The sequence below is a fragment of the Cavia porcellus genome, unplaced genomic scaffold (genome assembly GCF_034190915.1).
Source record: "Cavia porcellus strain 051 isolate PalLab524CR breed Dunkin Hartley unplaced genomic scaffold, mCavPor4.1 scaffold_2, whole genome shotgun sequence".
NCBI lineage: Eukaryota > Metazoa > Chordata > Mammalia > Rodentia > Caviidae > Cavia > Cavia porcellus.
In genome coordinates, this window is record NW_026947485.1 from 94945849 (window position 1) to 94963218 (window position 17370).

The window sequence follows — 17370 nt, forward strand, 5'->3', positions numbered from 1 at the left end:
GCCTGGCTCTTATATATTCTTTTGTCATTATACTGTGCCTCACAATTAAGACAAGACTTACCTATGCAACGTTTATGTAAATCAAACTTTATTTAAAATGCATATACACATACATGTTAAATAGTAAAACCAAGATTCAATAAAAATATTTTAGTGAATATGATGAACAAAAACGTAATTGTTATAAATTAACAAACCTGAAGTACTTGGTAGAATTTTTGTAATACATGCAGTTAACAAAATTAAAAAGATGACCACATGGTAATCTTCATCTTGAAGCATTCATTATTAGCAAAGCAAGCAAAATCAAAATTTGTCACCATGTTAAGATGCTTTGTAGGCTCCAATCAGTATTTTATATAAAATGCCTCATTATATAAATTCTGCTAAGCTAAAAGAATACATCTCTAGGTATGTCTACATGTGGAAACTAAGTGATTTTTGCCAAAACTATGACTATGAAATATCACAACTGCTCAGGTCAGAGCAGCTCCGTTCAGGACATGAGCCTGCACAACTCAGCACAAGGCGACACCATACCTCCACTGTGTATCTCAGTCATCCACGGTTGGGTAGCAAAATACCCCAAAACTCAGTGGCTTAAAACAATATAATCTATTATTCCTCACATATTACTGGCTTCTCTAGAAGAACAAAATTGATAGAAAGTGCGTATATAACTGTGCAAGGCAGTTCACTAAGTAGGCATACAGAATTACAGACAGCAAAGTCCACAGTAGCTGTCTGTGCACTGAAGAGCCAAAGGAACCCAAAGCCACTCAGCCCAGGAAGATGGATGCTACAGAACAAGAAATATCAAAGATGCAGCATTTACCCCAAGTTAAAGGCCTGAAAGCTGACTGGAAAGTCACTGGTATGAGTCTGCATTAGAAGGTTAAAGAAACTGGAAATGAAGGTCCATTGGAATGGCAACAAAACACACACCTGCTCAACAGATTGGAGCTCTTCTAAAATGCATGCAGAGCAAACTGTCATGGCACACACGTATAATCCCAATACACTGAAAATTAAGACAAGAAGGATCACCGTGACTTTGAGACCAGTATGGGCTACAAAGTGAGTTCACAGTCAGGCATTTCTTAATACGTGCAAGTTGACATATGATTAATGGTTGCACCTATAAAGTTACCTAGAGTGCAGGTGAATAGTCTTTCTTTCAGATTCAGTCTCTCAGATTCAATCATGCTGTTGCATTCAGCTAGAAGCATGGCTGAGGCTGAAATATCCAAGATGGTTCCGGCCTCCCAGGTGGTGTCTTAGTTACTTTGCAGGATAAAATGCTTTACACCCACATGTTAAAGGAGGAAAGGTTTATTTTTGCTCAGAGTTTCAGTTTATGTTTGGTTTCAAGCCAGGGTAGTATGGGAAAGTAGGATGGCATGGAGTTAGCAAGCAGGAAGAAGTGAGGCTTCCTTTGTCTTTTTTTTTTTTTCTTTTTGAGACGGTCTCACTATGCAGTTCAGGCTAGGCTTGGTCTCACTTTGTAGCCCAGGCTGGTCTCTAACTTGCAATGATCCTCTTGCCTCAGCCTTCCCAGTACTGGGATTACAGGTGTGCGTCACCACGCCTACCCCATCTTTTTCTTTTTATTCCATCCAGGCTACAGGTCTTGGTTGGTACCACCCACACCTACGGTGGGTCTTATCCTTGTCAATCCTTGTCAATAAATCCATCATCAATATCTAGAACTATGCTAAAGCAATCAGTGGCCTGATCCTGTATCACACACTCATGGTCCATTCATTCCTAAAATACCCATCTATGAGTACCTGAGGGTTTGTGGGAACATCTAGATATAAACCATAACAGAAGGCCTCCTTTTCCAACAGCACATTTGAACCTTTTACATGATGGCTGTCTCAAAAGACAGAGTGAAAGATGGTAATCCTCTGATAGCCTAAATCCAGCAATCCTAGATATTTTCATGGTGTCCACGAGCTTGCTACAAGTCAGTAAGTCCCATCCACAGAGAGGGAGATGGGCCCTAGCTCTATGGGTAAGAGGCAATGATGGTACACTGTACTCAAAGCATGGCCTCTAATAATTTCAATTTACAACTTCTTAGAACATTACTTATATACTTTGTATACATTTTTTAGTATTTATTATGTTTACAATCCTGCCTACATTGTTAACAGTAAACATTCCTTGCCACCACATTCTGTGGCACAGTAATAACTTCCAGCAACACCCATGGATTAGACTCATCATTTTAGCACGCATTCATGAAAGCTGGTTACTCCAGACTAGAAAACAGATAAAATTAGCTCTTTTGTAAATTTCAGAACTATTGTCAAATACTGAAATCTATTTTACAACATATTACAAGTGTATTATAAAATTAGGGATACAATTTAATATAACAAAATCTACAGGATAAAATCCAAATTAAATGATCTAGTTTTAAGGGCACTGTATCACCTGGTACTATTTTATGTCCTACAGTATAAATAGCAAGATCCTCTTATAAATTTACAAGCTCCAGCCATAGCTAGACACATAACTTCTGTCTAGCATGTACTGGGAGCATAACAGATTACTCATTTTTAGTTTTTAAAGATGTTCCTATTCAAAATATATTTTTTTAAATATCAGAAAATATTTTGTGTATTTCTCTACATATATTTTATAATGGCAGAAATACACCATTACTAATGTTTTAAATTGGTATTCTAAGAAAAAAATAATTTTAATTTTTATTATAGTTTTTATGCTGAATTTACTTTCATTCAGTTTTGAAATGAGAGATTTTACAACAGCGTGCAATGCATTTTCTAAGTGATATTTTGCTGGTTTCTCGTTTTAGGCCTTTAATTTACATTAAGAACTATTCATGTTTGGACCAACTCTTACCCTAAATTTTGGTCAGTGCATTTTCTGCTGGAAAGATCTATTTTCATGAGCAGATATGCTATTCCTTTATAACCAATATTTATCATTTGCTGAAAATATAATAAAATATTTTTAACTGAAATGAAAATATCTTTACTCAATTACCTAAAATAACTTAAATTCAATCACAATACAATGGAAAACTGTTTTTGGTTTGTTTGTTCATTTGCCTCTTTTTTTTAATTTCTTTTTCTTTTTTCTGAGACAAGGTCCTCACTCTGCAGTACAGGCTAGCCTTGAATTCACTAAATTCACTACATGGTCCACGCTGGCCTCAAACTCACATCAATCCTCCTGCCTCAGCCTCCTGAGTACTAGAATCACAGTCATGCATCACCACAACCACCATGGAAACAATTTTCTTCTACTGACAATATTAAAATTAAAATTAAAATCTTGAGGCCTCAAAAGTATTCAAATACAATGATGCTAAGAAAATGCTGGCTTTAGCCGGGTGTGGTGGTTCACACCTGTAATCCCAGCACTCGGGAGGCTGAGGCAGGAGGATCTTTGCGAGTTTGAGACTAGCCTGGGCTACAAAGTGAGCTCAAGGCCAGCCTGAACTGCATAGTGGTCTCAAAAAGAAAAAAAAAAAAAAAAAGAAAAGAAAAAAGAAAGAAAAGAAAAGAAAAGAAAATGCTGGCTTTATGAAATTAAATTAATATTTTTAAAAATTCTGTCATCTCACAAACATCTACAAAATCACTAAAATATTATGAAATTTCAGAATTCTCTTCTACCAAGAAGATAAAATATGAATACATTAAGGTATTGTTTGAATGGTTAAACTGCCAGTAAACCTCATTAGGTACTCTTTCAAAGAATCCAATATTTGGATTTTTTAACAAGTTAGCAGCACTACACAGAATCTCCATTTCCAAACCGCCAATATGTGAACTTACTTTGCTCCTAAAACTTACTATTGCTTGGAACATCACTCATATAATTTATATGTAAACTGGTTAATATTTATTATGTTTACACTGCCATTCACATTAACAGCAAACAACATACACACACAACACACACACACACACACACTCTCTCTCTCTCTCTCTCTCTCTCTCTCTCTCTCCCCATAACACAGAGACTGCCTCCAGCACGAGTTACACAGCAGAGCTGAGCTGCCCCCTGCTGAGCACCTGTCCTGTTTCTTCACACATTCCTCTGAGTTGTTAGCACCACCAAATCAAGGTCTTCTGCTCTCACTTCCTACTTGGCATTGATGGCCTCCTCAAATCAGTGGCACTTTTATGCTAACTGTTCAGCTTTACTTCTTGTGGAAATGGAAGAATTATAACACTTTTCCTTAATTTCCTTTTTTTTTGGTACCAGGGATGGAACTCACGACCTTGCTCTTGCCTGGCAAGTGCTTATGCCACTAAACTAAAACCCCAGCCCATCAACTAACTTTCTTCAAGATACATGATTCAAAAAAAAAAATACCCTAAAAATGCCATCAAGAAATTTTCACATGAAAACACTAGCTTTCCTGTTAACTTTATTAAGAGAGACCAATCAACTTTTGAAGTAGTTTTTACCAGTCCATACCATATTATCGATAACAGGAAATATACATAATCAAAGTCATCTTTTATAATGACATTGTTGCTCTAAATCCTTCTAGAGACATAGCAACCTGCTATTTTAAAGACAATTATAAAATGGCAATAATTTATTAAGACTGTAAGTTATGTAAATTACCTATTTAATCCACAAGTAACAGAAATCACTGCCTTAGCTTCTGATGCAAACATTTGGCACAAGGAAAAAGCGAGTGACATAGTACGCCACCACTCCCCTGCCTTCTCCTCTTCCAACTCAATGGCTCAATTTGTGGGATAAGTAAGACTATTATTACATTTGTGTTAGCATGAAAAGATACTGATACGAATGACCTTGAAATGAGTATCAAACTACCATCAATGATGGAAAACATATAGCCCCAAGACAAACGTGCCAATCTCTCATTCCAATAGAGCAAAACAATCTTTTTAACGTTAGCATTTATTAACAACAGCTTACCTGTAAGAGATCCTTTTTTCCCTAAATAAACAAGGCTTGAGCAGAACAGAGGATTTAACAAAGGTTCACATTTGTAGCAATTCTGCTATTAACACAGCTTTGCTCACTTCCCACTGAGCAAAAGACAACTGTCCTCCATCCTAGGAATCACCACAGAGAGTAGCGGTCTACACTAGTCCTACCTTCTCCTTTATTCTAGCATCTAAATTAAAAAGTCTAGCTAAAGATACAGCCCATTGGGAAGTTTGACTACTTATCATTAAGCATTCAGAGCCTTAATGGGTCCTAACAAAAGACAGGTAATGACTTCATAAATGCTACCCAACATGGTAGATTCCATGTTCAAATGAAGATATTAATATAATAAATTTCATTTCCATAATATTCTCATTTTACAGTTGTAAAACCTGAAACTAGCTGTAAGTTCGTTCTCTGAACTGCTACACAGTCCTGTGTCTCTGCCTCCCTGTACTGTCAGAGTATTTATCTATACTTTGAAATATCCAACCCCAGTGCCTACATTGTTAGAATTATGTAACTACTACTAAGATATTTGCAAAGTGAAAACTTTCCAATTAGCACTCTATAAATACTTGTTAAACTAATGACTTTCTCACTATCCTACATCATTTTTCACCCTGGGCATTAGTATTGCCATTCATTAACTGAACAAATATCTAATAAGTAGTAAACATCTACCATGTAGCAGAAATACTATAAGCTACCTGAGATACTGGACAAAGAAGATAAGCATCATCAGCTATCACATGAAATGTGTAAACAAAGAGACTTGAATTTGGGAAGAAATGTAGAATGCTATGGGGTTATGTGGGTAGTCAAATCTAGTCTTAAAGTCTAGAAGAGATTAGGTGGAGAAATGATGGATAAATAATTTACAAGTTATAGGTGATGGGCAAAGGGGTAGGATAAAAGAGAAAAAGTATAGGTAAAAGTTTGAGGAAGACAACTGACAGATGACAAAGCAAAAATAGAGCTTCCTCAATAGTAATAAAAATAAAACATTAATAATAAATTTAGTCACTTCTGAATTTCTGAAAACAGCAGAAAAAGGGAAATAATCATCTTTCATGTTCCTCACTAGGCTCTCAAATATAGTACAGTGATTCTCAAGTCTGACTTACATCAAAATTCTCCATACATTTATGAAAAGATTGATACTTATGAAAAAGATCGCTGAGAATAGGACCCAAGTATCAGAACTTTTAAATATTCTCTAGGACTCTGTGACGTACTGCACAGACACAAAATTGATGCCTATGGAGACTCAGTAGCTAAGCAGTGCTACACGAGCTGTTTCCACAATCTCTCTTTGAAATAACTTCTAAACTTCCCATTAGCTGGCTATCTTCTTGTCATTCAAATTTTTGCCTAAATTTTAAACCTCAACCCTGACTACATAATCCAAGGTAGCCACACTCAGTTACGATCTATTACATCCCACAGTATGTGTCCCTATCTGAGATTTGTCTTCTCTATTCAATTACCGTTAGCTTCTGCAGTAGAAGTGAAGTTCTATGAGACCAGGAATGTTACTTGCACTGTTCACGGCTGTTACATCCAGTAAGAGCTCAATAAATATTTCATTGGTGACAGAAAGAAGGCAAACCAGAAGGCAGGCAACCTACCTCTCATATAAGTTCAATTTTAAAAATTAATATCAGGAAGCTATAATTCTGATGGATTTAGGCTGTATACGATTAAGTGAGATTAAACAACAAGAAAGCATCTTTAAAATCCTTAACTTAAAACAAGATAGGGACTGACTTTAATTTCTCTTCCGAGGAGAACTAGGAGAAATCTCTTCCTAGCAGAACTAAAGAGCATCAAATATTTAGTCAAAAGACTACATTCAATAAGAGAGTAAGTCAAAAGTCTTCATGAAAGGTCAGGGATAACTAAGCAGCACAGCACCTGCCTGGCAAGTGCAAGGTCCTGCGTTTGATTCCCAGTACCAAAAAAAAGGCTTCATGAAAATGAAAAGATGACAAAAACAGATGCATTTCCACTGATAAAAAATGAGTTAAAACATACAGCAAACAGAATTTAGCTCAGGTACATGAAAAACTTGCAACATAAATGTTCTGACACTAAACATTATACATCTAATTCATTAAAAATAAAGAATTAAAAATGAAATCCTAGCAAGTCTTGAAATGTGATATAAAAACCCTTCTGACTAGAATGGTCACATACAACTACTACATAAAGGAAGGTTAACATTTAGGGTAGCAATAATTTTCTTGGAATCTTGTAATTGTATCAAAATAGCTGGAACCCTTGAGTTTTCTGCTTTGAACTAACTTAGATCTATTACTATACAAGGAAAAAAGATAGAAGGCACTAGTAAAATCAGTACCAACTACTATTTTGGAGCAAACAAAAATGGAATCATACTTTTCCTCCTGAAAAGAACATCTATTTAGGTAAATCAAGTAAATTTATAATTCAGGCATAAAAGTAATTTTGAAGACAACCAAATATAGAAGTTTCCTATCTATAATGTATAAAAAGAGATCAAACAAATAAGAGATTAAAAGAGAATCTCCAAATGCCAGAAGGACACTTGGATCAGACTTCTGGACTGTCAATGTAAAACCAGCTACGCACAGGACTGTGTTTTTACTCTGCTCTCAAAGCCAGTCCTCCTTTTGGAATGCATACTTTCTAACACAGAACCATCAGCCACTCAATACTTGACCTCAAAGTTTTGAAACCATGATCATTCCCACAAATGGAGGTGGGGTATGAATTAAAAACATTCGAGGGACTGATCAGTATAATGTACAGTTCTTATTTGAGTCCCAAATCAAATGTCAGTGAAAAAAACTGAAACAATTAGAGAAATATGAACACTGATTAGATATCAGATGATATTTGGAAACATTGCTACTATATTTTAGGCATGACGACAATATTGCAGTTGTTTTTGAAGTATCCTTATCTTTACTCTAAAATATTTTAAAAATGAAAGCTATCTTAAATCTGCTCCAAAAGCATTCAAAAGAAAGTAGAGGAGGGAATAAGGCAAAGGAACAGATGAAGTAAGATGTATAACCACTGCTGATGTTCTATGTTGGGTACACAGGAACTCAAATATACTTTTTAATGTTAATTTGTTTTTAAATTCTTATTGTTTAACTAAAAATCATGTTTATAGATAAGAACAGATTTATATATTTTTTTACTTATACTTCTCTTTGCTCTGAAAACCATCTATTCCAGAGTCCTTTAGGCAAGCTTTCCAGGCCTTTCCTACAGATCACCTTTCTTCCCATGAATATATTACAGGCACTGCCATCTCTAACTCATTCTACCACTCTTTCTCCTTGAAACACGCTTCTTCATCATACCTATTCTTTCCTTAAGGCTCTCCTTTCTTCCTCTTCCACAACTCATGGATTAAAACCTCATGTCCTTCTAGGTCACCTACCTACCGATGTATGGCCTGGTTGCATATGAAATGTCCCCAGATTCACGAAGACCATATGTCTTAAGAGAAAGCCTCATGCTGACATCTTTCTAATCTTCAAAGTTTCACGTGTTGTGCTCCTGCCTGTATCTTTTCATGCTGACATCTTTCTAATCTTCAAAGTTTCACGTGTTGTGCTCCTGCCTGTATCTTTTAGCTCTTAAAGCCCTTCAAAATGGTGGGGAATCACAGTGGATGGAAGGGAAAAGCCTGCTCCTCCACATAGCTCTCTACTCCACTAACACTTAGGAAACATCAAAGAGTTCACTAAAGAAAGTCATACAATCTTTTTTTAAAAGGGAAATTCTGAAATATACTTAAACCTCAAAATAACATGACGGATTTCAAAGTAAGACCAGCACAGGCTGTGGTTCTCATTACAGAAAGCTTACTTTCTGAGACAGTCAAGAGATTTTCTTATTAACCTATTCATCCTTCTTTCAAAGCTCCAAATCCTATGCCCTGAGATAAAAAATTTATTAAAGTTCCCTTTTTCTATAATGAAAATAGACAAATGTATGAAAATCAACTTTACCTTATATTTCATCTTGGGGCAAGAATGAATGTAGAAACCCATATAATAATAGCTGAGTTGAGACGTTTTCTCATGAAGTTGCCTAGTAAAAGCAATTTCTCTGTCAAAAGAAGATGAAGGTACAGTTAATTTTGACTCTAGTTTTCAAACAATTATATGATGACAAATGCTTGATAAAATTTGGTCTTAAGTATCCAAAAGAATTCCAAATCTTGAAATAAAAACAATTTTCAAAACACTGCAAGATGATGTTTACTAAAGAGACGCTCCAAAACCCATCTGCTGGGCAAAGAAGCTGATCTAAATTTCGAATAACACAAGATTAAAGAGATCTACAACTCTGGAATCCTCAAAGAATCTGTGCTTAGCAGGTTAAGAACAGCACAGCAAATTTCAGAAAACACAAAATACATTTTAAGAAAAGTAACTATTATGATGATCATGACATACAAATACATTCAGTTGATACTAACACATTGATTTTTATATCTAGGTGCAAATCTTACTATTACATATTTTGCTTTCTTTTTAGCATATGAAATGTTGCATATGAAATGTCCCCAGATTCACGAAGACCAAGGCTTCTTAAGAGGAAGCATCATGCTTACATCTTTCTAATCTTCAAACTCTTACCTGTTGTGCTCATGCCAGCTAAATGAAAGCAGGAAATACATTGTTACCTTACCACATTTTCTCTATTTGCTGGCAGAGATGAGGGCTATCTGTATCCTCACTGTATGCCTATGTGTGAAGCGTAATTTGTACCCAGATAAATCTTAGCACAAAATTTCACCCTAGATGCCTGGCTGAACAACTCATTGTATGTGAAGGGTTTAAGTAAATCTTGAGTACATTTCTAAAACACCAAGTTACTTGTATGTCTGTGCAATTCTTGAAGGCTTTCTTCTTTCTTGTTTTAGTAGCAATGGATACTTAAAATTCAGGAGAAATGTATTATTTAATTGAAGATTTTGTGCATTTTTCAAGTTTAAATTTAAATCTTTGAAAGACTGCTATTCCAAAACATTACTTTTAAATGAATTTTAAAGAGAGAATTTAAAATACACATATTCCTAAACTCAAGCAGATTCAACATTTGCCCAAAACAGAATACATCTTACTATTCATGAAATTAATGTATTTCAAGGTTCAAAGTGAGGAAATACTGCACACATACAAAGACATGCAGAACCACCCGCCCCAAGGCCAGTCAAGTCACTCTTCTAGTCTTTACTTAGTCCTGCACAACCCACTTCATCCCAGCACTACTCCTTCCAAACCGAACAGTCCTCTGTATCTATTCTGTTGCTCTTCACCACCATGTCCAAGCTATCACAAAGTTGTCTGGGCTCTATCTCTAAAATATATCTTGAATCTAGCTGGTTTGTATCACCTCCACCTCCAATACTCTGGTCTAAGCCACTATGTATGGCTCCACAGGATAATTACAGTAGCCTTGCAACTTATTTTTGTGTTTCCACTCCTGCATCTCTATATTCCCCATAACACGGCCCAAGTCATCTTTTACAATAGTAATCAGATCAGGTTACAGTTACTGTGGGAGGCTGAGGCAAAAGGATCCCAAGTCCAGGCATTTGCTGGATAACTTAGTAATAGAGCAAGTCCCTATCCCAAATTAAAACTTGAAAAGGATGCCGGAGATATAGGTTGGTGGGAAGGACCCATGTTCAATGCCCATTACTGGGGGGAAAAAAATCAGATCAAATAATTTCAAGGCTCCCATATTATTTGGGTGTCACATATACAACCCAACCTCCTTCCCAAACCTACGAGCGCTCTCCATCTGCCCTGCCTCACACCTCCACCTGCCTTACTGTCCTCCTGCCATAGTAACACTCTCTTACGTGCTTCCATTTGGCTTAGCCTATAAGACTATTTCTGTTTATTCTGACTACCTCAGAACCCTTGCATTTGCTATCTTTGCATGGACTTCTCTTGATTCTTTTACTTTTGCTCCTCAAATGTCTTTCCTAACAGATCTATAAAACAGCCTTCACTGAAATTCCACCTTACACCAGTAGGAACTCAAACTACTGCAAATGCTAGTGAAGTTGCAGAGAAAAAGGAATCCTTCTATAGTGTCGTTAGGAATACGAACTAGTATAAACATTATGAAAGTAAGTAGACAGATTCTTCAAAAAAATTAAAGAGAAATTCCATTTGGCCCAGCTACATCACTTTTAGGTGTCTTCCAGAAAGAGCTAATGCATCTTCATGTTTGTAACAGCCAACTAACAATATCTAAATCATGAAAGCACAGCCTATGTGCCCAGAAACAGATAACAGATTAAAAATATGGATATTACTAAACTATAAAGAGGAATAAATTAGTCATTTGTATAAAACTGGATAATCTTGAGACCACAATACCATGCGACATAAATCAGTCACAAAAGGTTAAATATTGCAAAGTTTCTCAAATATGAGGCTCAAAATATAAATAATTTAAAGGACAAAATAAAAGAGATATTTTATTTCTTTATTTATTTTTATCGGTACCAGGGATCGAACTCACAACCACACACTTGCAAGGCAGGTGCTTATGCCACTGACCTAAATCCCAAGCCTAAGAGACATATTAAAAACCACACAGGGATTTTTTTTAAGTGCCATGGATTGAACTCTCAGCCTCACGCTTGCCAGGCAGACACTTATGCCACTAAGCTAAACCCCCCACCCCATAGAGATTGTTTTTACCATGTTTGTAGAGATGGGAAGAGGGTCTCAGGAAGGAGAAAAAAGAGAAGGTCTAGGGGGCTCAGGGGGGTAAAGATAAATAAGATATGATATGCACACATATCCATAACCCAAATTGAATATAATCACCATGCATCACAAACATATACAATAAAATTATTTTTTTAAAACATATTGCATGTCTACCACTACTGCTGATATTTATGTATGTATGCATGCATTACTAGAGACTGAACCCAGTTCTTATTTCTTGTCAATTCTATTGTATTCTATTTTAATTTTATTCTGTTTTAAGACAAAGTCTCACAAAGTGGCCAAATTATCAAGCTGAGCTCAAAATTTCTAATTTTTCTGCCTCACCCTCTCACAGTGCTAGGAATACAGCTGCAAAACACAAGGACCAGTTGCTGATATTGTCTTCCTGACAGTACAATGGATTATCTAAAAGAAAAGAAGAGAAAAAAATTTGGTGGGGGACAGGATCTCACCAAGCAGTTCAGGCTGGCCTTGAGCTCATCATGTAGTTCAGGGTAGCCTCAAACTCAAGCAATCCTCTTGCTTCAGCCTCCCAAGTGCTGAGATTACAGGCATGCACCATCATGCCCAGCCTTGGAGTATCTAAAATTAAGTAGTCTATTTACTAATTTACTGTTTGCTTTGGTAAAGTGGAAATTCAGACATTTAAAATACATAGATTCAGGGCTGGGGATTTAGCTCAGCAGCATAAGCACCTGCCTTGCAAGCAGGCAGTCGTGAGTTCGATCCCCGGTACCAATAAAAATGAAAAAGACAAAAAAAAAAAAAATACGTAGATTCTATTATACTAAATTTAAAAATACAAAATTTAATATTGCTAGTAGGATTAAGAAACCTAAAAATGAATCTTTTCTAAAATAAATACAAACTCCTAAAGAAAATAAATGTAAACTTCTAAGTTATAAAATGCAAATGCTTTAAATTCCTATTCCAGTAAGATCAACAGCAATGAATATTTTAATCACTTTATACAAAAAGGCTATTAAATACAAAAGGAAAATAAAAGACAGTTAGAGGTTATTATATAACTGTGAATTTGTTATAAACTAGTATTAAGAGAAAACCAGGTTGAAAATATCAAGATAGAGAACTCTGTTTTGTAGGCCATGGAAATATATACCAAAAATCAATTATTAGGGTATGTAAAAAGAATGAAGATATGTTATGCACGTGTCAATTCTCCACAATGAATGTAATCATTATGTACTACGAATATGCACTAATAAAACTTTTAAAAAATACAATTAGATCAGATTTTGAAAAAAATCAAATTACTGATTTAAATAAAAAGCAACTTCCATATCTATAATTCAAAAGATAACCATATACACAAAATATAAAATAATCTGGTTGAATATTTCATCATGAGTAAAAATGTAAGCATGAGATGTAAAGAGTAAGAAATGAAAGGAAAACAGAAAAGAACATATGAGCTCCCAGAGAACAAAAAGTAAAACAATTCCAGACACTCCTCCCAATCTGTACTGTAAGTACATACAGAGAAGCAGAAATAAAAATAGACACAAAACCCAGCATGACGGCGCACGCCTATGATCCCAGCACTTGGAAGGCTGAGGATCACTGCAAGTTTGAAATCAGCCTGGGGTATAAAGTGAGCTCAAGGCCAGCCTGAACTGCCTAGCAAGACTGTCTCAAAAAGACAAAAGAAAAAGAAAAAGAAAAAGAAAAAGAAAAAGAAACAAATATTTTGATGAAGAATCCAATCTTCTTACCATCAAAAGATGTTGGTCTTGCTTTATATATTTGCAATCAGGGACATAAAATGGAAATTATTTTATATTGAGAGTCACTGAAATTATTTTCTATTGAGTGTCACAGATTCAAGCAGCCAGCTAAGAATTCTCTGTTCCTGTTCTGATATATTCAAAACCCCATAATCACTTTTCAGTCAACAATGGACACATATATAACATTGTGGTCTCATAAAATTACAGTGGTACCTTGGTTCACAAATGCTTTGCAAAATAATTTCTTTTGCAAACAGAAGCATTTGGCAAAAATTTTCTGTTTGCAAACTCTGCAGCCGGTGGGAAACACCACCACTGCCATCTTTCCCACACAAACACAAACACAGCCATCTTTTCCAAAATCATAAAACAAATTAAGTTTACGAATCATGGTACCACTGTATACCACCTAGTGACACTGTACTCCTCTTAAGTTTGTAAAACTACATCTAACAATGCATGCACAACCCAAGCTGCCTACTCTTTCTGAGAATGTGTCCCGGTCCTTAAGAAGACTATCTAACTATATGTCTTTCAGCAGATTCCTACTGCTTTAATTTATTAATACATGTTAATTTTTAATTAGTGAACAAACGCATATGCTAGTGATAACAAGAATATAAATAATAACACTCAAGGACGATAAAGGGTTCTTTTTTTTTTTTAATTGGTACCAGGGATCGAACTCATGACTGCGCACTTGTAAGGCAGGAGCTTATGCTGCTGAGCTAAATCCTCAACCCAATAAGGGGTTCTGATGGGGGAGCTTAAATAAATCTACAAATGAAACAACAAAAGCACCCCCAAATCTATAAGTTACTTATATACAAGAGTATACAGAAAACTAAAAAGCTAGACTAGAGAACTTCCATCAGATAGTGGCATCAGTTCTGAAGATACTACTACTAAATACCAATACATAACTGAAGAACTACAATAGCAACAAATTATACTGTCAAACAGTTTCTATTGTTGTATAAGAAAATACAATCAAATGAGTAGTTTTTGAAGTTTTATGTTACCCATTATAGAAATGCAAAAGGAGATCTTACCTTAATGCAGAGTAGACACCCAATGATAGAAATGAGTAATCAGGGTCATAGTACAAATATACAGAGGAAACACAATATGGAAGGATGTCAATCACCCCTACAGCAATAATCTTTCCATCAAGCCAGTACTGCTGGTGAAAGGAGCCATAACCACATTCTGGTCCATTAGGGGGATTCTCAGCCTAGGAAAAAGTAGACATACGAACATGAATGGTTTGACACTTTTCCTGAATATTAAAATATCTCATAATTAATCTAGTATATTGTCAGGTTCACATGTCCTAAAATTTTCTCTTTGTTGCCATTACTTTCCCCAATTACAATCTATATTAAGCTGTAAAATATTTTAATAACAAAAACAAAGATGAAAAAAGGATGTTGGGAAAGAAAAGGGATAGAGGATGCTTCACATGCAGAGTTGCAGCTAGATAAGATGAAATAACTTCTCTAACACAACAGGATAGCTATAGCTGACAAAAATTAACTTAATCTCTCTAAACAGACAGAACACAGAATTTTTAATGTTCCCAACACACAAAAAAAATGTCTAAGGTGACAGATATGCCATTTATTCTGATCTGTTCATTAAACACTGTGCATGTTTAAAAATGTCAATTGTAAGAAAAAAGTGTTCCCCTATTGCCGGTGAGCCCTGTTCTGTGACTACTCTAACACCGAAAAGCCATAGGATCCCACTAATCTTTACAGATTAGAGCTCCCATGTAAGTACAAAGGTCATATTGTGACATGTATTATTAGCTGGAGGAAAATGATTTCTTCATCCTTCTTAATGCAACTAGAATCCTAGAAAAGAAATCTGAATATTCCAGACTATAATAATCTTTTCATAAATTGAGCTGATTACACATTATTCATTTTAAAATTCAACATGATTTTAAATATAACTACTTCAATGAAAAGCATAAAATTTATGAAGCAGCATACAAAAGACATTATTAGAACCTGAAAAGGTGTTGGAGATTAGCAATTTAAGTGAATAAATACAATACAATTGTACATCATTTCACACAGTTAAAAATCACAGGAATACACATGGAAAACACCAGAGGAAAAAAGAAAGTTTAAATATCAGGTTTATTAACACTAAAGCTAAAGAAAAAAAAAGGAAAAAAGTAAATCCACAATTTAACATTGCTCATGAACATACATGCAAAATTCCTCAACAAAATATTTGGAAACTGAACCCAACAATGTATATAATTATATATCATAACCTAGAGAGATTTATTTCAGATATTCAGGGCTTTTGTTCTCATCCAATCTTCTCCTTTTATGTTCTTTATCTTTCTACTTTTGAATAGAATGAAGAATACAGGTATGAGAAAAGCAATTTTAAAAAGGAAAAAAAAAGGAAGGGGAAGCAATTAATATAAAGCGATTAATATAACCTACCACATTCACAGGGCTAAAACAAATCATTATGACATCAATTGATGCAGGAAACATATATGAGAAAATTCATTCATAATTAAAAACTTAACAAATTAGGTAGAGGAAATCTTTCTCAACTTGATAAAAATACAAGAGAACTAAAACTGATACCTCATTTAATAGTAATATAATGAACAGGGCAGAGATATCCTCTCTGAATCCTATTCAGCATCAGACTTAAAATTCTATCCAGTATAATAACACAAGAAAAGAAAATAAAGGTATTGGGAACAAAAAGAGAGAAAAAAAACTGTCATTTTTACAGATGACATGCTAACGTAGAAAATCCCAAGTAACAGAAAAACTGGAAGAAATTATACCTAGATTGCAGGATACAAAGTTAACATACAAAAATCAATTGTTTTATTTATAACATAAATTACTAGAATTTAAATTAAAAACACTAACCACTTACAGTATCCTGAAAAATACTAACAAAATATATATAGAATCTATATGTAGAAAACAATGCTTATGAAAGGAATCAAGAAGTCTAAATAAGTGGGAAAATACACATTATGGGTTGGAAGAGTCAATAAGATGTTAAGATGGCCATTCTTTTAAAGTTGATGCATAGACACTGCATTCCCAATAAAAAATCACAGCAAACTGTGTTCTGTATATTGACAAACTTATTCCAAGGTTCACAGGAAGAGACAAAAAACAACCAACTATCCTTACAACTAATGGTGTTAGAACATCACTTCCCGTGAGCCAACAATAGCCATGCTGGGCGGGGAAGATATATAAGAAACCAATTTACCCTTCCTGTGGGCCAGCAGCGGCCATGTGGAGCCGGAAAGAGAAATGAGAAGACAATTTGCCTTGCCTATGAGCCAGCCAGTGTGTGGGCTGGAAGACAAGAAGCCTTCCCTCTGTGTAAGCAACCAGCTGATTTACAGGATCACAGGCTGAGTTGACAGCAACTAAGGTAGACAAGCAATTCAATTCTTGTATTGTTTGACTGACTTTGCAAACCTACAGCTGGTAGTCTGAGCATCTATTTATAAGGTAACATGCCATACAGCAACTCTGTCTTGTTTTTGAAATCCAGTATTATTCTCACTGTTTTGTTCCATTTTACTGTTTTGTTTTCTTCACTGTTCTGTTTTGGTTTTATTGTTTTGTTTGATTTTATTATGTCTAATGGTATTGGCAGCAATTTTGAAGATAACAAGAGGCATTATTGTAATCATTGTTGATTTCCTATTATCCTGTATCACTTTCACTGTTTTGATTGGTTTTATTCTATTTTGTTTGGTTTCATTCTCTTTAAAAATAAAATAAAAAAATAAAAAATAAAATGATGCTGGAACAATGAGACTTCAACTGCAAATGACAACAGAAACAGACTTACACCTTATATAAAAATTAACTCAAAATGGCCCACACCCCCAGAAG

At 35.0% G+C, this 17370-nt stretch overlaps 1 protein-coding gene across 8 annotated transcripts in view; it reads right to left on the reverse strand.

Annotated features, from left to right (window-relative positions):
* Positions 1-17370, reverse strand: part of Ate1 (arginyltransferase 1) — a 181342-nt gene that overhangs the window by 87400 nt on the left and 76572 nt on the right. For all 8 annotated transcript variants that reach the window (XM_063244871.1, XM_005008080.4, XM_005008079.4 and 5 more), the window contains 2 exons: positions 14518-14699; positions 8964-9063 (listed from right to left, as the gene is read on the reverse strand). In XM_063244871.1, coding sequence (XP_063100941.1) covers positions 8964-9063; positions 14518-14699 — 282 coding nt within the window. The remainder of the gene's footprint in view (positions 1-8963; positions 9064-14517; positions 14700-17370) is intronic.